Source organism: Oncorhynchus masou, chromosome 7, assembly GCF_036934945.1.
Source record: "Oncorhynchus masou masou isolate Uvic2021 chromosome 7, UVic_Omas_1.1, whole genome shotgun sequence".
Lineage (NCBI taxonomy): Eukaryota > Metazoa > Chordata > Actinopteri > Salmoniformes > Salmonidae > Oncorhynchus > Oncorhynchus masou.
Window position 1 is genome coordinate 22,725,650 of NC_088218.1, and position 19,713 is coordinate 22,745,362.

Here is a 19,713-nt window from a genome sequence, read left to right on the forward strand (position 1 = left end):
TTTCAGCATGTGCCTCGCATTTGTTTTCAAGTCTAATTTTCTGCTATTCACCTTTGCTAATCTGGAATCCATTTCACATTGAGCTGCATCCATTCATTTGTACTCCACATTTCCCTTTTTGTCAGGTTTCATTCCAGACCACTGTGCCTGGATTCGTTAGGGCTCATCATAATCCATATCTTCCCATGTCTAGTGTTGCCTCATTTAGGAGTATATGGTAATGTTACTACACTAGCACTTTTTGCAGAGGGAATAATATATTTGTATTGACTATCTTTCACAGAACTCCCTGCAATCAGTTTAACATGTTCAAAGCAGTGTTTGTGAGGAATAGGAAAGAAGAGAAGAGGAGCAGGAGGGATCCAGGTAGGAACGAGAACAAACAACACCATCAACAACATTGCACCCATTACAGTTTGTGACAGGTTGCTAAACACCTTTTCACTGACTATAATAGTGTCATATGATTTTGTTGATAAAAGGGTGGGTTGACATTTTTGCCGATAGGGTACTGATGGATTTCTGGAGCCGTGGGGATGATTCTGGAATCTGGGTACTATCTCTGTTGTATCAGTCTCGGGGCAGAGATCGTTTCTGGCGAAGTGAAACCAATCCTTGACATTAGTAGCACTCGCCCTAATTGAAGACGGTAGCTACTTGGCTGCTCCGAATTTCCTGTCCCCGGGTGTTTGAGTACAGAGCCATTTCAATTAGCCTAATTAAGGAGTGAATGCTGCCTCCCACTGCTGTAAGTTCCTCTCAGACCTAAAGTGTGTCACGAGAAGTTGGAGTGGGTTAAACAAACAGCCCTGACCCACAAAAAGAAGATACTGAAATTATCAATAACTTTTTGGGTCATGAGGGGTTACTATACAAAATTAGGAAGAACACCTGCTCTTTTCATGACACAGACTGACCAGGTGCATTCAGGTGGAAGCTATGTACCCTTATTGGTGTCACTTGTTAAATCCACTTCCAATCAGTGTAGATGAAAGGGAGGAGACAGGTTAAAGAAGTATTTTTAAGCCTTGAGCCAATTGAGACATGGATTGTGTGTATGTGTGCCGTTCAAAAGGGGCAAGACAACATATTTAAATGCCTTTTGAACAGGGTATGCTAGTAGATGCCAGGCGCAACGGTTTCTGTCAAGAATTGCAACGCAGCTGGGTTTTTTCACGCTCAACAGTTTCCTGTGTGTATTAAGAATGGTCCACTATCCAAAGGACATCGAGCCAACTTGACACAAACTGTGGGAAGCATAGGAGTCAAAATGGGCCAGCATCCCTGTGGAATGCTTTCAACACCTTGCAGAGTCCATGCCCTGATGAATTGAGGCTGTTCTGGGGGAAAGGGGGGAGGGGGGGATATAACTACAGTATATAGCTTTTTCTTACCAGTTCTAAATCATTTTAGTCAACCCTCTTTATTTTGGTAGGCTATAATCTATTATTCAGATTGATGCTGGGCCTCGTGTGCTTCCGCTGTGGGGTTGTGCTTCTTTCCAGTAGTTATGTAGCTACTAGTTAGCTCCATTCTGTGAGGTAACAACAAGGGTGTTGTCAGTTTCTCATAATGTGAGTGTTCACCCCTAGAGAAGTCTGGGGGAAATCAGAAGGCACTCTAGATGTATGGGTACAAAGTCAGCATATTGCACATGAAATATTTAATGCATCTAATGTTGACGAGCTACAGAACTCAGAGAACTGTGTCAGTCTCATCTACCATCTACCATGAAACCTACCATTGATGCCTCTAGGTCCTTAGATTTCGTCCAAAAAGGTGGACTGCCATGCTACTAATGGCATGTACATTTTAAATCATTTTCGTTGTTGGACATAAAAGGCTGTAAAATCACCAGGAAATCATCTCAAAGTGATTTTAATGTAGGAAATCTGTTCCCAAGTATTCCCACGCATAAATAGAGACATATGCGATGCAATATAATCAAGGGTTGAAATGATTATTTTTTGTGTCTAATACTACAGTATATCTGTTTGGGATTATTGCGGTCAATTTGCAGTGTACAAATGATTTATAACTATGTTCCGGCCGTCCGACCATCCTCTCAAGGAAAAATTGGCCCAGGGCTGAATGTAATTGGCGACCCCTGGTCTAAGCCTATGGGTATACGTCGTGTGACGCTGACTGTGATTGGATGAAAAGCCTTGAGAGAGAAAGTTGTTCCCTGACTACATGATGAGCAGCATATGTTTCCCATAAGGCTGTGGCCTGGAGGCTCGCTCAGAGGCATCAGAGAAGGAGAATGGAAACTTTGCAGCACGATTAGGGGCCCTGAATTTATTACTAATTACAATCAAGTTATAGCAACTCCCTACCTTGTAATGATGGTTTTTGTCCAAAACCTGTACGTTCTGCTTTTTAAGGCTGTGTATCCTTGCAGATTGTCGTTCAAATACATTATATAATGTAGATTACCATCTGTCTCCTTGTCTTCCACAGGAATGAGGTCACTGTATAAACCATGCGATATTTCAATGGGCTGCTTTAATGTCATTGTTTTGTAGCATTACATACATTACATACTACTCCAGCCCCAGTGTTATTATTGCACTCTATGCATCAGTTAGTAGCCACGAACTGCAATGACTACTAGACTTCAAGAATAGATCCGGTCTCTTAATGCAAGGGGATGTCGTCCACTTATTGTTGCTTCAAAACATGTATTTGACGGTCCTGTTTAAAGGGATAACCCACCCTAGAAATAAAAATCATACAACTCCTGTCAATTTGGTGAAAGCCTATGTTCTATCAGTAAGTTAAAAAATAATAATAATAAATCCCCCATGATTTAACTTCTAAGTGGTCCATCTGTGAAATCAGGAATTCGTGTCGGAACGAGTCAGAGCTACATGGTTCTCCTCACACACACTATCACATTTAATAACACTTTTTTTGTGCTCAATCTAAACAGTGTACAAAATGATTCAACTCAGTTTCTCTTTCAAGTAGCATCCCACAATGCGCCCTGTCTGTGGGAAAGGTGGGAAAGGGCCAGTGTTGCCATAGCAACATCCTCTGCACTCACTCCAGTCAGAGATGAACTTCAGGTTGAACTCGGTGAGATAGACTCCTAAATTGCTAGTGCAGTTGGTTTAGGCAATTTTACAGATAGCTAGCTACTTCACATGCTGATATTGACTTTGGTATTATTGTGTGTAGATACGTTTGCTACTTAGCTAAATAGCCAGCCAGCCCAGATAGCATTGCATTGTGGGTTTTGTAGTCGACTTGAGCTGCAACAGATTTCCACTACGATTTTCACATGTTGCAACCAACCTTGTTGTAACGACAAAATTAAACATTTGTTCACAAAAAAATATTGTTTTCACATATTAGTGTTATTTAACACTGTTAATCATAAGAATTAGTGGTTTGGGGTGGATTATCCCTTTACGTTTCCAGACCTTTTGATAGGCCCTGTTATTGATTACAGTTTAATTTGTTCTCTCTCTCGCTCTCTCTCTCTTCTTTTCTGACCCCTTTTAATCTCTCTTACCTTTCCCACTATATCTCCCTCGCCTCTCGCTAGCGGTAGTCACTGATTACCACAGCCACAGTATCCAACGAAGGGGTGCTGGTGCTTGGGTGACCCACTACCAGGAACCTAGCCATGCCCACCACCCCCACCCCTCAAGGGGCAGGCCGAGGGGGAAGCTGGCTAAGGGGGAGTCCATCTCCCTGCCTTCCTCGCCCCTGGTCCATCGCCAGTCCTACATAATGCCCTCACATATGGGCATCAAGTCCCCAGGTACTGTAACAGCCATTCACCAGGCTTTTGTTCTTCTAATGAACACACATATACAGTTGAAGTCTGAAGTTTACATCCACCTTAGCCAAATACATTTAAACTCAGTTTTTCACAATTCCTGACATTTAATCCTAGTAAAAATTCCCTGTCATAGGTCAGTTAGGATCACCACTTTATTTTAGTGTGAAATGTCAGAATAATAGTAGAGAGAATTATTTATTTCAGCTTTTTTTCTTTCATCACATTTACGTACACTCAATTAGTATTTGGTAGCATTGCCTTTAAATGTTTAACTTGGGTCAAACGTTTCGGGTAGCCTTCCACAACCTTCCCACAATAAGTTGGGTGAATTTTGGCCCATTCCTCCTAACAGAGCTGGTGTAACTGAGTCATGAATGTAGGCCTCCTTGCTCGCACACGCTTTTTCAGTTCTGCCCACACATTTTCTATGGATTTCAGATCAGGGCTTTGTGATGGCCACTCCTCCAATACCTTGACTTTGTTGTCCTTAAGCCGTTTTGCCACAACTTTGGAAGTATGCTTGTGGTCATTGTCCGTTTGGAGGACCCATTTGCGACCAAGCTTTAACTCTGATGTCTTGAGATGTTGCTTCAATATATCCACATAATTTTTTTGCCTCATGATGCCATCTATTTTGTGAAGTGCACCAGTCCCTCCTGCAGCAAAGCACTCCCACAACATGATGCTGCCACCCCCATGCTTCATGTTTGGGATGGTGTTCTTCGGCTTGCAAGCCTCCCCCTTTTTCCTCCAAATATAAGAATGGTCATTATGGCCAAACAGTTCTATTTTTGTTTCATCAGACCAGAGGACATTTCTCCAAAAAGTACGATCTTTGTCCCTATGTGCAGTTGCAAACCGTAGTCTGGCTTTTTTATGGCGGTTTTGGAGCAGTGGCTTCTTCCTTGCTGAGGTTATGTCGATATAGGACTCGTTTTATGTGGATATAGATACTTCTGTACCTGTTTCCTCCAGCATCTTCACAAGGTCCTTTTCTGTTGTTCTGGGATTGATTTGCACTTTTCGCACCAAAGTACGTTCGTTCATCTCTAGGAGACAGAACACATCTCCTTCCTGAGCGGTATGACGGCTGCGAGGTCCCATGGTGTTTATACTTGCGTACTATTGTTTGTACAGATGAACGTTGTACCTTCAGGCGTATGGAAATTGCTCCCATTTTTTTCTGATGTCTTGGCTGATTTCTTTTGATTTTCCCATGATGTCAAGCAAAGAGGTACTGAGTTTGAAGGTAGGCCTTCATACATCCACAGGTACACCTCCAATTTACTCAAATGATGTCAATTCGCCTATCAGAAGCTCCTAAAGCCATGACATTTTTTTCTGGAATTTTCCAAACTGTTTAAAGGCACAGTCAACTTAGTGTATGTAAACTTCTGACCCTCTGGAATTGTGATTCTGTGAAATAATCTGTCTCTAAACAATTGTTGGAAAATTTACTTGTGTCACGCACAAAGTAGATGTCCTAACTGACTTGCCAAAACTATAGTTTGTTAACAAGAAATGTATGGAGTGGTTGAAAAACGAGTTTTAATGAATCCAACCTAAGTGTATGTAAACTTACGACTTCAACTGTACACACACATACACACACACATACACACACAGAGGGAAGGGCACATCTATAGATCATCTGTAAAAACAAATATACTTTCATCATGCTCTTTTTTGCAGGTCACCTTGTTCTCGTTGCTATGTTCGTTGCTAGCCTAGCGACGAGTCCGGCTCGTATGCATATTGATCACATGTGCTGGTCTGTAGCTCCCACGGTTCTGACAGGCTCTTGTGTGCTCTTTGTGGAGATTAGGTTATGATGGCTCTGCCTGGTTTTTAAGTCCAGTGGGTTTATAGCACAGCCAGTACATGCCTAGTGATTGATTAAAGGCTATTCACACAGCTCGCACTTTATTTCCCCTGGGAGAAATAGTAGATTATGCTCAAATCCCATTGTCAAATGTACATGCTGTCCAGGATACCATACAACAATAACAACAACTCACTGTATCTCCAAGGACTGAATGCTGGGGAAGTTTAGAAAGCAAATAGTATGTCATTAGCTTTTTGATTATTTCTACTATGCCTTGATTTCTCAGTGGCAGGCCAGGGTTATGTAGTAACTGGGTTTCTACTCTCCACAGTTCAACCTCTTTCTCACTGACCCAGTGCCCCCCACTGCTCAGCTTTGGAAAGGAACGGTATACCTTTTTTGGAAGATTATGTTTAGATGTCTTCAATGTTTGTGTCTTCGGCATTCTAGCTGAGTAACACTAGGTGGCAGTGCGGTGTGCATCAAGCTGAAGCTTCAAGTTTACTGTCGTGGTGTGGACCTTTACCTCAACACACACAGACACACACACACAGACACTCATGTTGGCGATTTGAGCTGTTATCATCACAGGGATTAGTTTATACTGTACTGCATGTATCCGAGCTCATGCTGGCTTCTCCCAACTGGTGGGAGAAATTCAAATTCCCGACTGCAAATCCCATCTGGAAGAGTTGAATTTCTCTCTCTCTCTCTCTCTCTCTCTCACTTTCTCTTCCCTTTCTCGTTACCCCCATCTCACTCTCTCTCTCTGTTGCTCTGACTGAAGGTCCGTACAGGAAGCTGGAGTATGTGGAGAGTCCTTCTTTTCCTGGAGATGCGTTCGTCTTCGCTCTGAACAATAGCAAGACTTCCCAGAGAGGTGAGTGTGAGCGTGTCTGCACAGAGAGTTGTGGATGCGAGACAAAGGGAGGGGAGAGAGAATGACATGCGGTACGGTACATTTGGAAAAGGAGGAAGAGAGGTACAGAGGATAGAGAGAAGAGAACAAATCTTCCATAGTTTTGTTTACATGTTAGTTGATTTAGCGCCTGCTGTTATTTTTCCAACTGCACATGTACAGTTTGTGCAAGCGTATTTGTGCACGTGGATGCATGTGTCCATGCGCATGTGTTTAATTGACCTGCCAAACCTAAGTGGTGCTGAGGGTAACAGTGTAAATGCCAGCCATCCCCTGCACAGCTGTCTATGTGGAGAGGCTGGGGGCTAGTCCTGAGGCGGAGCAGCCTGTCTCCAGCATCCTCCTGCCCTCTTGTTGCCAAGCTCCGCTCTTCTCCCTCTGCTTCTCGTAACCAGCAGCGACAGCGTGCTGGTCTGTTTACTGTGTGTTTCAATCATTCTGAACCCCCTTCCTGGAATTTGTCGCGCAGAGGTCAGAGTTCGATTGATGAAGCTTTCAATAGTGTCTGGTTGTTTTAGTTACGAGGTGTTGTTCCTAATAGTGCCATGGAGAGCTGAACGCAGAGGTTCACTGATTATAGCTTCCTGACCTCAGGTGGGAAATCAGTTGGGCACTTAGGCAATGGATGGAGACATTGGCTGATATACTGCATCCTCAATCTATCTTGTTCTCTCTCTCTCTCTCTCTCTCTCTCTCTCTCTCTCTCTCTCTCTCTCTCTCTCATTCTCTTTCTCTCTCTGTGTCTCACTCTCACACCCTCCCTCTCACTTTCTCTCTCTCGGTTTGTCTTGTTTAGTTTTAGCCACAGTTGTGTGATTTGAGGGTAGCTTTTTAAAACAGTAACCACCATTTCCCACTGCCCACATAGACCCACAATGTATCTCCAATAACCATTATGAATGTAAAGTAAATCTAGATCATTATAACATACATTTACTAACCATTTCCTTCAAATTGTTGTGTTAATTTGCAATACTTTTCAATGGGATGTTTTCCATATTTGCTTTTCCATGTGCTTAGCTCGTTATGAATTTTAATGAACCCTGAATGGTGCCGAGGTATAATTTCAACAGCATATAAGATTATTAGGTTTGCCTTTCGAAACCAACTCAGCAGACTCAAACAAATGAATTGATTAGAAATGAATAGCTGTAAAATACATTTCAGTGTATACTATGAATTCAATGTTCGGTAATGACTCTGACTTTGGTAATGACTGACAGGCCACATCATTATTCTCTTTTGCACAAAAAAAAACAAGAATACAAGAATTTCTCCCCGAATTTGAAGGGGTTGTTTCCTTGAGACAGAGGGTGCAGAGTCAGATCTTGTTCTCAGTTTCTGTGGATCTCTGCTTTGACCCGAGTGCCTTTCCTCTGAACTGTTTGAATCAACATTGTTTTCACCAGTGGAGGCTGCTGAGGGGAGGATGGCTCATACTAATGGCTGGGATGGAGTCAATGGAATGGCGTCACATGCAAACCACGTTTGATACCATTCCATTGACTCCATTTCAGCCATTATTAGTTGCCGTCCTCCCATCAGCAGCCTCCACTGGTTTCCACATCATTCTATCCCCCCAAAAATGTCATGTGAGGACATTGAATCAACGTGGGAAAATGATTGGATTTCCAAAAAGTCAGCAACGTAAGGGAATTTCATATTTTTTCCCCGCCCAACTTTGAACCTTAATCTGATGTCTTTGTGACTTTTCGTTGTTGTTGATTCCACGTTAGTTGACCACTCAAGCAATTGCAATTCAAAAATAGACGTTAAACTGGCGTCTGTGCACAGTGGGTTGAAGTGTGCTAAGATTTGATTGAACAACCTTCTGCCAGAAAGAACCAAGCGTGCTCCAGCTCCCGGTCTATTACACAACCCAGTGTGGACCAAAAGACTTTGGATGTATGTTTTTCACAGAAAGAGAACATGTATCAGAGTGATAATGTGGAAGGGAGCTGCTAATGTGACAGCTGCTGTGACTACGGTTGGTTTGCTACTTCACTTCCATGAAGCTGGATAATGGAGGGTGACATCACAGGATTCATTTAGTTCAGGTGATACCCCTGTTATGATTTCCATCTGAGATGGCACCCGACTACCCTGGCATTGACGGTCTCTTTTTCTTTCCCATTTGTAATGTACACCGTTGAATCAGGAGCTCCAGCCAGACAGTCAGATCTCTTGCAGACAGTCCGGCCCCCTGTGCCACCAAGCGTCTGTTTGTCCTTCTGTCTCCCTCGCTGTCTGTGATTAACAGCTCTACGTGTGATCTCTGCTGTGTAGGAAAGGTGCCGGTGCCGGTGCCTGCCTTTCGTCTAACCCGGCAGCTCGTTTCATCACCGCCCCTTGCCTGAGAGATGGAGGAAGTTGTGACTTTAGGGGGCGGGAGAAGAGAGGAGGGATATGCAATAGTGAGGTGGTGGTGGCTGTTTCCTCTTATTTGCTTACTGTGTATTGCATCATCTCTACGGTTCATTGGAGAGAGCAATGGATTATGTGGAGGCGGGGAGAGGACATCGACAGTGAGATTGAAAGAATGGGGCGATCCTGAGGGCTTGGGGGGGGGGATTGATGGAGGAATACACTTAGAAAAAAAGGTGCATTCTAGAACCTAAAACGGTTCTTCGGCTGTCCCCACAGGAGAACCTTTTGAAGAGCCCTTTCTGGTTCCAGGTAGAACCCTTTTGGGTTCTATGTAAAAACCCTTTCCCACAGAGGGTTCTACATGGAACCCAAATGAGTTCCAGCTGAATCCAAAAAGGGTTCTACCTGGAACCAAAAAGGGTTCACCTTTTGGAACTCCTTTTCCCAAGAGGGATTGAGGGGAGTAATGGTTGAGAAGGTGTCTAACCCACGAAGGGTTGAGAGTAACTAACGCCCAACAAGCTGTGTCTCGGCCCTCCCACATTCCTTCCCTTCTTCCTCATCTCTCTCAATAGTATCTCTGTTTCCTAGACATCCTCATATTTTCCAACTCACTGTAAACAGGATATAGAGGTGTCGTATTGAACACCCTCTCCTCATCCACCTCTGCATCTGTACAGTGGCGAGCTGGAGGTGAAAGGTCAGGTACATCAGGCCCTTCTCAGTGATGTATCAACGCACCATATTGCTCATCTCAGCCCAATATGTCCGGACAGGTCAGCCAGAGCCAAAGACGGCGGTGCAAAGGCGCCTATCCTCTGCTGGAGGCCAGGGCTGAGCTGAGCTCATTGAGATTCTACGCCTGTCTTCTAACCAAGCGGGAGCGCTGAGCAGGCACACACACACACACATACACATATGGACACACACGCAGACGGAGCTGCTTCAGTCATGCAGTCGGGGACTGAGAAAGCCACAGCCTCTTCATCGGTAATGAGGCCGACCGGCGCTGCTGCTGACCTGTGGATGCATATACATTAACCTCTCCTCCAGCGGCATAATATACATAATCCTCCATCCAATCGACGTAGCCAGGTAGGAGGAAAGGCAGGAAGGAGGAATTGAGCTGGACTGAGCTGAACTGGGCTGCGCTACAGAACGGTGTGTGTGTGTGTGTTTGGTGTGGTCGTGTCGTGCTGCTCACAGCGATCCGCTCGTCTGTCATCTCTCTCCATCTGTCCTCCAGAGCTGCACGCGGAGCTCCAGCCCAGCTCCTCCTCCTTCTCAAACCAGGAACTGATGACCAGGCTGGGCTTCTTACTGGGAGAAGGGACCCCAGCCTCGCCTAGCACCCCCATGGAGGACCGGAGGGAAAAGAAGGTGTGTGAAATGAAAGATGTTGGGAAGGATGGGTAGAAGAAAAGAGGGAGAGTGACTGAGAAAGTCAGATGTCAGAAATATGAAAAGGAGGCTGATGTTTTCTTTGCAGAAGTGAGGAGTTTTTGTATGGCTTCTTTAATTAGATTTAAAGGCAATGTTTTGTATGATAACCAAGATTGAGAGTTTGTTTTTGTTAAGCTGCAGATTTAGAAACTACAACTTTGAAGGTAAATTACCAGTTGAAAAAGAAAATCGGAGGCAGTCTTGACTTAATATTTGAAAGTATATACTGTGATGGCATTTTCTTTATGGAATGTGTACATAAGGTGATGTCAGTTGAATATCTTGCTTTTAATCTTGTTGCATTGGTTCGCAACATGCTGTTGAGCCTGCAGGACGTTTATATACTGTACTGTATCATTATATCATAGTTTGAGCATTGCCCCACTTTCCTAACCTCCTTCCTCCACCTGAGCTCCAGATGGAGCCAATTTTATAGAGACAATGTGTCGGCTGTGAGCAGTGTACCGTGTCCTGGTTCCGATGACTGATGGGGTGGTAAGGTGGGAATAGCACTGAGCTGAACGTTCTCTAACGTTGCAAAAACGCTGAGTGCTGGGATGAGTTGAGACCTATAGGATCTAGGAAATGTAGGGTTCGGGTGTTGTTGGAGACATATGAAGAAGGATGCAGATATTGGGGTTTGGGGACATTGGGAGGAGAGGGGGACATTGACACACACACACTGAGTGCTGGGATGAGTTGAGACCTATAGGATCTAGGAAATGTAGGGTTCGGGTGTTGTTGGAGACATATGAAGAAGGATGCAGATATTGGGGTTTGGGGACATTGGGAGGAGAGGGGGACATTGACACACACACACACACACACACACACACTTATCTACAATGACCTATATACCATACATTAACCTGGGGACAGCTGGAAATGGGGCCAACAGGGTCTATACCTCTGATAATACTTGTCCATAGACAGAGCTTTAAATAAAACACCTCTTTCTCTCTCTCTTCTTCCTTCCCTTTCTCTTTCTATATCTCTCTTCTCTTGCCACACGTTCTATCCATCTCTTCTCACTTTCTACTTGACTGATATCGCCTACTCCCCCCTCTTTCTATCCCCCTCTCCTCTCTCGTCCCTCTCTCATCCCTCTCTGCCCATCCCTCTCTCTCTCCCTCTCTCCCTCCCTCTCTCACCCTTCTCTCTCTCATCCCTCTCTGCCCATCCCTCTCTTGTCCCTCTCTGCCCATCCCTCTCTCCCTCTCTGCCCATCCCCCTCTCTCGTCCCTCTCTGCCCATCCCTCTCTCCCCCTTCTCTCTCTCATCCCTCTCTGCCCATCCCTCTCTCTCTCCCTCTCTCTCTCCCCCTTCTCTCTCTCGTCCCTCTCTGCCCATCCCTCTCTCCCTCTCTCCCCTCTCTCCCCCTTCTCGCTCCCCCTCTCTGCCCATCCCTCTCTCTCTCCCTCTCTCCCCCCCTCTCCCCCTTCTCTCTCTCGTCCCTCTCTGCCCATCCCTCTCTCCCTCTCTCGTCCCTCTCTCCCCCTTCTCTCTCTCGTCCCTCTCTGCCCATCCCTCTCTCTCGTCCCTCTCTGCCCATCCCTCTCTCTCTCCCTCTCTCGTCCCTCTCTCCCCCTTCTCTCTCTCGTCCCTCTCTGCCCATCCCTCTCTCCCTCTCTCGTCCCTCTCTCCCCCTTCTCTCTCTCGTCCCTCTCTGCCCATCCCTCTCTCTCTCCCTCTCTCGTCCCTCTCTCCCCCTTCTCTCTCTCGTCCCTCTCTGCCCATCCCTCTCTCCCTCTCTCGTCCCTCTCTCACCCTTCTCTCTCTCTCCCTCTCTCGCTCCCTCCCTCCCTGTAGTGTAATATCTCTGGCCAGGCGGTGAGCCCATGCTCCACATTGACCTGCAGCACTACGTCTCCATGCTCAGACAGCCCCTGCTCCACCCTGGGTAGTAGCAGTACCGGGGGGCCACCCTCCTGTCTTCCCAATCCCAGCCCCAGCCCAGGTGGGACCCTCCTCAGCCCCAGTCCCTGCCGGAGCCCCAGCTCCACATTTGAGAGCCAGGATAGCGGAATCATAGGTGAGTGGCTTATATAGACCATCATCCCCATAGTTGGATCAATTTCAATTTTTTCTGTGTTGTGTTTGTGTTGTGTTCTCTTCTCACCTCCCGAGAAATAATGGATATGTGCACATGATTGTGAGACCTCTATGGAAGAAAAAACACCATCTCGTCCTTCCATTGGTCATCAATATATCTCAGTACTCACATTGTCAATAATCCTGATTAGGATATAAGGGCCTCAGCACTGAAGAAATAGAGATGGATGATACTTGTTTCACCTTGCTTTGAGTTCTCAGGCTCTTTCTATCTCCCGACTCTCTCTCTTTGCCTGTGCCACTTTAGTCGAGAGGCTTCAGTTCCCTCTTGACAAAACTGGGACGTTGCTGTCTTTGCTGCGTACGGGTCTGGACTTTCTAAAATAGGACATCTTTCTCCCTAAATAGAGCTTGTATTTCTCGGTAAATACATAAGGACAAAGGGTGCACAGTACACGCGTTTGATTGTGTTGATGTCGATGTGTGACTGATGCCTCGTCACTGTTGATGTGACTGATGATCGGCCTTTTACTCTAAACTCGGTACAGTGTCACTGCCAATAACGTACCAGACTGGAAAACTACAGTGAACTGAAGCAGAGTTTGAGCTCATCCGAAATGACAGCTATTCCTAACTTGATCTTATCCAAAAGGCACTCATGAGGAGTCAACAGTTTGGTTTTGTCGTTTGTAATCCCCTTCACCCCTGTCTACTCCCCCTGTGCCTCAGCTACCATCACCAGCTCTCCTGAGAATGAGGATCGCGGTGGTTCCACTCTGGACCTGAGCAAAGATGGCAGCTGGAGGGGCGCTGGGCGTGGCGGGCACCAAGGCGACTCCTGCCCTCCTGTCGCCAAGGACGACCTGCCAGGACGCAGCGAGGCCCCGCCCAGGTCTGAAATCACCATCCTAGAGGCACCCAGAACTCCGCCCCCAGCCAAGAGGCCCTTCCCACAGCGCCACACGCACAGCACTTCTTCCCTGGTGATGCCACGCCCTAACTCTGTGGCAGGTGAGTGACCATCTCTTGCCGCTGACTGGTGGTGTCTCAATAGTCTCAACTAGTCTCATTTCCTTGTGTCCTTTCCTCTATGATTACTGGCCTGGTAGTGCATGATAGATGAAAGCAGTACATTGGAGATCTATCCAGTCCTTTTATCTTTTAGCGGTGATGAGGGAAAGGAGATGAGGAAACAGCTCTACCTTGACCAGGTGTCTAGAACCAATCGTTTTTTTGTGGTGAAGTTCTCTTTCCTCCATTCATTTCTGTAGTTAAAACAGCTGCAGCTGAAGCTTTTTCTGACCAAGTGGTTTCTGTGACGTGGAAGAGCCATTAGACAGAGCTGCTTCCTGTCTACTTTCTGTCATTAGACGAGGACGGCATACGGCATTACGTCTCTGGAGGATGGAGACAGTGAACGCTGCCGGCTACAGTATTCCAGGAGGGTTTACGTTGTTATCCTACATCTGTTTCTCCTCTGTGTTTGAGAGAACAAGAGACAACTTTTCCTTCGTTAGATGCCACTCCATTTGGAGAGCGTGGGGGGATGGGGGACGGGGGGGGGGGGGTGATGGTCTCAGGGGAGTGGATCCACTGCAATGACTGACAGACTCTTCTACTCTTGTTAGGGATGCTGCTCGTGAACAACTTTAATTACTTGAAATGAGAATGCATGGCAATATTTGTTTAAATAGACCTCCCTTTCAGGTTGTGATGGCGGGGGGGGGAGATGGGAGTAACACAGGACATGTTTTGGTTTCTTTCAAAGCCCACGCCCCTACATGGGTTTCTATCTGTCGTTGTGGTCCGAGCAGAGAGGAAGTGTTAGTCCCGCATTAAGCCTGATGATTTCAGTACAGCTTGAGAGTTAAGTGGCGCCGTGTGTGAATAGAATGTCAGTATTCCTGCGGTGCCATTGAAAGAGGGCAGACCCCCCCCCCTTGCCATTCAACTGCCATTGGAGCTTTCGTCATAGTGCTCTGAGATTATTATTATACCAACCGACATGTATTTGAGGTGGAAGATCGTGGTCAAATGTGTTTTCTACGTTGTTTAACAGTAACCTGGCCCTGGGTTGAACAAGATTTAGGGTGACTCAGCAGTAGACTGGACATTGTGGTGTTGGGAGGTGTGATGTGAAGTGTCTCTCTGTATCTCTGAGGTCAATGGTTCTAACGCTGAACAATAGCCTGGTCCAGCCTCCAACCGCTTTTTTCCCAAGATCCAGGTGTGACTCTTCACTAGATTGGACATGACGAGGGTGATGTTGGGGTTGTAACATGGTGTTCCAGTGGGTGCTCCTGCCCTGTGAGCTGTGCAGTACGTGTCACAGAGCCGAGCAACGTGACATTCCCCTTCTGATTCCACTCTGTGGGGATTAAAGGTCTCATGTAATGCCAGATTATACTGTAGTACAGGAGGCTGGGCCGCGCACTATTGATTTATGTGCTGCATAAGGTGGAGAGAGAGAGAGAGAGAGAGAGAGAGAGAGAGAGAGAGAGCTATAGTTCCTTGCCATGTGGAACAAAATGTGTTATTTATTTGAGATGCTTCAATCACAGCTTTACTACAAATAGAGTGATTAAACCTAGAAGCCTCAAGCCCATCTAGCGCTGGTCCTAGCTACTATACAACGGTTACTGCAGATTCACTACAATCACATGCACACCCCCATATGCTCACACACAAACACACACACACACACACACACACACACACACACACACAGACAAAGACAGAACATCTCCCTATCCAGATATTACTGTACTGTTATATCACATCCAGACCCCTACAAGCAGATTGCTTCCCATAGGAAAGGACTGTAATCTAGTTAGCTGTTTTTTTTGCCAGACTTGAATTCATAAGCCACTTCTATTGGATCTCCTCTCTCTCACTCAGAGTAGAGAGAACTCGGTCTGGTGGAGCAGAGTAGATAGACTAGGTCTGGTGGAGCAGAGTAGGGAGAACTAGGTCTGGTGGAGCAGAGTAGAGAGAATTAGGTTTGGTGGAGCAGAGCAGAGAGAACTAGGTCTGGTGGAGCAGAGCAGAGAAACTAGGCCTGGTGGAGCAGAGCAGAGAGAACTAAGTCTGGTGGAACAGAGCAGAGAGAACTAGGTCTGGTGGAGCAGAGTAGATAGAACTAGGTCTGGTGGAGCAGAGTAGAGAGAACTAGGCCTGGTGGAGCAGAGCAGAGAGAACTAGGCCTGGTGGAGCAGAGCAGAGAGAACTAGGCCTGGTGGAGCAGAGCAGAGAGAACTAGGCCTGATGGAGCGGAGCAGAGAGAACTAGGTCTGGTGGAGCAGAGCAGAGAGAACTAGGCCTGGTGGAGCAGAGCAGAGAGAACTAGTGAATTAGGATGTGTTAGGTTCTAATTTCCAGAGTACAAACTCAACGGGCACTATGAAAGCTTTAAACCAAGTTGATTCTGCCCAGCGGGTCAGTACAGCTGAATTAGACAAACACATGGTTTCACCCGTGGTCGTATACATGCTCCACTTTGGGTGGAGTCTCCTCCATATCACTACACATTGCATCCTTATTGTTGGGCAGGGAGCTGAGTGATCTGGGCCTTAAATGGTTCCTCCCTGTATCAGTACTGCCACATGTGATCGTTGTCCCTGCACTCAGCCCTTACTAAGCTTCCTTATGGCACCCCTCGTGTCTCTACTATACAGTGGGGCAAAAAAGTATTTAGTCAGCCACCAATTCTGCAAGTTCTCCCACTTAAAAAGATGAGAGGTGCCTGTAATTTTCATCATAGGTACACTTCAACAATGACAGACAAAATGAAAGAAAAAAATCCAGAATATTACATTGTAGGATTTTTAATGAATTTATTTGCAAATTATGGTGGAAAATAGGTATTTGGTCAATAACAAAAGTTTATCTCAATACTTTGTTATATACCCTTTGTTGGCAATGACAGAGGTCAAACGTTTTCTGTAAGTCTTCACAAGGGGTTAAAATTTACAGGCCTCTCTCATCTTTTTAAGTGGGAGAACTTGCACAATTGGTGGCTGACTAAATACTTTTTTGCCCCACTGTACCTAATGGTTCATTATATATAACGCTCAGAAACCAAACTGATCAGATGGAAGACATCAGGTTCTACAGAGCATACATGGACCAGTGTGTATGTCTCATGTTCGTGTACATGTTAAACGGACTGGTCCTTAGAAACACAACATTGTGCTACGGAACAGGTATAATTGGAGCTGGTCTCTGAACCTGGCTATGTTCCTGACCTGTAGGGAGCTGTTAATATCCCAGGCTGGATGAGGATTCACTTGGATCATCATCACCATACATTTTGGACTGATCTAGTGGTCAACGCCAATTTGAATGAGTCGCTAAAGAGTGAGCAAATGAGAGAGAAAGAGAGGCAGAAAGAGAGAGAGGAGGGGACGGGGGAGAAGTAAAATGGACACAGAGAGTGAGAGGATTTCCTATAAGATGCGTTCGAGTTTGTGTTTGTGTGTGTGTGTGTGTGTGTGTGTGTGTGTGTGTGTGTGTGTGTGTGTGTGTGTGTGGCTCTCTGTGTGTGTCTTTGTGTTTTATCCTTGAGTGTCTTTCTCCAGACTATTTAAAGTCACAAAACATGGGCAGCATAAGGGAAGAACTATGACCGATTTGTTTCCCATTTTACTTAAGGACAAGAGTCTTGAATCGCTCTCCCTTATGGCTGAAATACACTACAGGCCACCGGGGTTAACACCCCTGCTCTTATGATAAGTGCCATGGGATCTTTAGTGACCACAGAGAGTCAGGACACCCGTTTAACATATAGCAAAACATAGCTTAGCTTGTTGTTAATCCACCTGGCTTGTCAGATTTCAAAAAAGCTTTTCGGCGAAAGCATACCAAGCGTTTATGTAAGGACATCTCTCTCAGCAGACAAAACATTACAAACAGCTAGCAGCCAAGTAGATTGGTCACGAAAGTCAGAAAAGCAATCAAATTATTCGCTTACCTTTGTTGATCTTCGCATGTTTGCACTCACAAGACTCCCAGTTACACAATAAATGTTCCTTTTGTTCCATAAAGATAATTTTTATATCCAAAATACCTCCATTTGGTTGGCTCATTATGTTCAGAAATCCACAGGCTCGAGCGGTCACAAGGAGGCAGACGAAAATTCCAAATATCCGTAAAGTTCGTAGAAACATGTCAAACGTTTTTTATAATCAATCCTCAGGTTGTTTTTACAATATCGATATAATCGATAATATTTCAACCGGACCATAGCTTTTTCAATAGGAGTGAGAGAGAAAATGTCTGCTCTAAGCTGCTTGCGCATGCAAAACGTTGCTGGCACCCAGCCATCCACTGACGCGATGTGATCTTTCTCACTCATTTTTCAGAATAAAAGCCTGAAACTATGTCTAAAGATGGTTCACACCATGTGGAAGCCATAGGAAAATGAATATGGTTGATATCCCTTTAAATGGAGGGAAGGCATGCAAAGGAACAGAGAGGTTTCAGGAAAAACAGCACTTCCTGGTTGGATTTTCCTCAGGTTTTCGCCTGCAATATCAGTTCTGTTATACTCACAGACAATATTTTGACAGTTTTGGAAACTTTAGAGTGTTTCCTATCCTAATCTGACAAGTATATGCATATTCTATATTCTGGGCCTGAGAAATAGGCAGTTTCATTTGGGTACTTTTTTCATCCAAACATCAAAATACTGCCCCCTACACTCAACAAGTTAACAACCCTCCAGACGAGCTTCAGTGCCATACAACTCTCCTTCCGTGGCCTCCAACTGCTCTTAAATACAAGTAAAACTAAATGCATGCTCTTCAACCGATCGCTGCCAGCACCTGCCCGCCCGTCCAGCATCACTACTCTGGACGGTTCTGACTTAGAATATGTGGACAACTACAAATACCTAGGTGTCTGTTTAGACTGTAAACTCTCCTTCCAGACTCACATCAAACATCTCCAAACCAAAGTTAAATCTAGAATTGGCTTCCTATTTCGCAACAAAGCATCCTTCACTCATGCTGCCAAACATACCCTCGTAAAACTGACCATCCTACCGATCCTCAACTTTGGCGATGTCATTTACAAAATAGCCTCCAATACCCTACTCAATAAATTGGATGCAGTCTATCACAGTGCCATCCGTTTTGTCACCAAAGCCCCATATACTACCCACCACTGCGACCTGTACGCTCTCGTTGGCTGGCCCTCGCTTCATACTCGTCGCCAAACCCACTGGCTCCTGGTCATCTACAAGAGGTAAAGGTAAAGTCCTCCCTTATCTCAGCTCGCTGGTCACCATAGCAGCACCCACCTGTAGCACACGCTCCAGCAGGTATATCTCTCTGGTCACCCCCAAAACCAAATCTTCCTTTGGCCGCCTCTCCTGTCAGTTCTCTGCTGCCAATGACTGGAACGAACTACAAAACTCTCTGAAACTGGAAACACTTATCTCCCTCACTAGCTTTAAGCACCAGCTGTCAGAGAAGCTCACAGATTACTGCACCTGTACATAGCCCATCTATAATTTAGCCCAAACAACTACCTCTTCCCCCACTGTATTTATTTATTCATTTTGCTCCTTCGCACCCCATTATTTCTATTTCTACTTTGCACATTCTTCCACTGCAAATCCACCATTCCACTGTTTTACTTGCTATATTGTATTTACTTCGCCACCATGGCCTTTTTTTGCCTTTACCTCCCTTATCTCACCTCATTTGCTCACATCGTATATAGACTTGTTTTTCTACTGTATTATTGACTGTATGTTTGTTTTACTCCATGTGTAACTCTGTGTTGTATGTGTCGAAATGCTTTGCTTTACCTTGGCCAGATGGCAATTGTAAATGAGAACTTGTTCTCAACTTGCCTACCTGGTTAAATAAAGGTGAAAATAATAATAATAATTATAATAATTCTTAAATGAAAGAAGTTTGAAACCACCAAGACTCTTGCTAGAGCTGGCCGCCCGGCAGACTGAGCAATCGGGAAGAAGGGCCTTGATAATTAGAGCACGATTACTTTGTGGTTGAATTGATGCAAAGAAACCACGGCTGAACAGTGTGTTTGTGTGTTTACCTCTGCCTGTAATCACGCTGGATGATTCAGAATCCATTGAGGAGCTTGAACGATTCATTGACGAGATACTTACGAACTCAAAGAAACATGTCGCTGGTTTCGGAGGATTCAAGCATTGTGAAGGACAACCAACCAAATCAACAAAACAAAACAAAACCAGTTTGGCCAATAGGTATCAACGGTGGAACCAAACCATGCCCTAGTAAGAGGGCGAGTGGGGAGAGGTTTACTGATGTGGATGTAGACTTGTTA

At 45.3% G+C, this 19,713-nt stretch overlaps 1 protein-coding gene across 2 annotated transcripts in view; it reads left to right on the forward strand.

Moving 5' to 3' along the window:
* The first annotated feature begins 10,127 nt into the window (after positions 1-10,127).
* Positions 10,128-19,713, forward strand: part of LOC135543512 (protein TANC1-like) — a 47,907-nt gene continuing 38,321 nt past the window's right edge. For both annotated transcript variants that reach the window (XM_064970831.1, XM_064970832.1), the window contains exons 1-3: positions 10,128-10,281; positions 12,154-12,376; positions 13,126-13,407. In XM_064970831.1, coding sequence (XP_064826903.1) covers positions 10,201-10,281; positions 12,154-12,376; positions 13,126-13,407 — 586 coding nt within the window. In that variant the 5' untranslated portion in view covers positions 10,128-10,200. The remainder of the gene's footprint in view (positions 10,282-12,153; positions 12,377-13,125; positions 13,408-19,713) is intronic.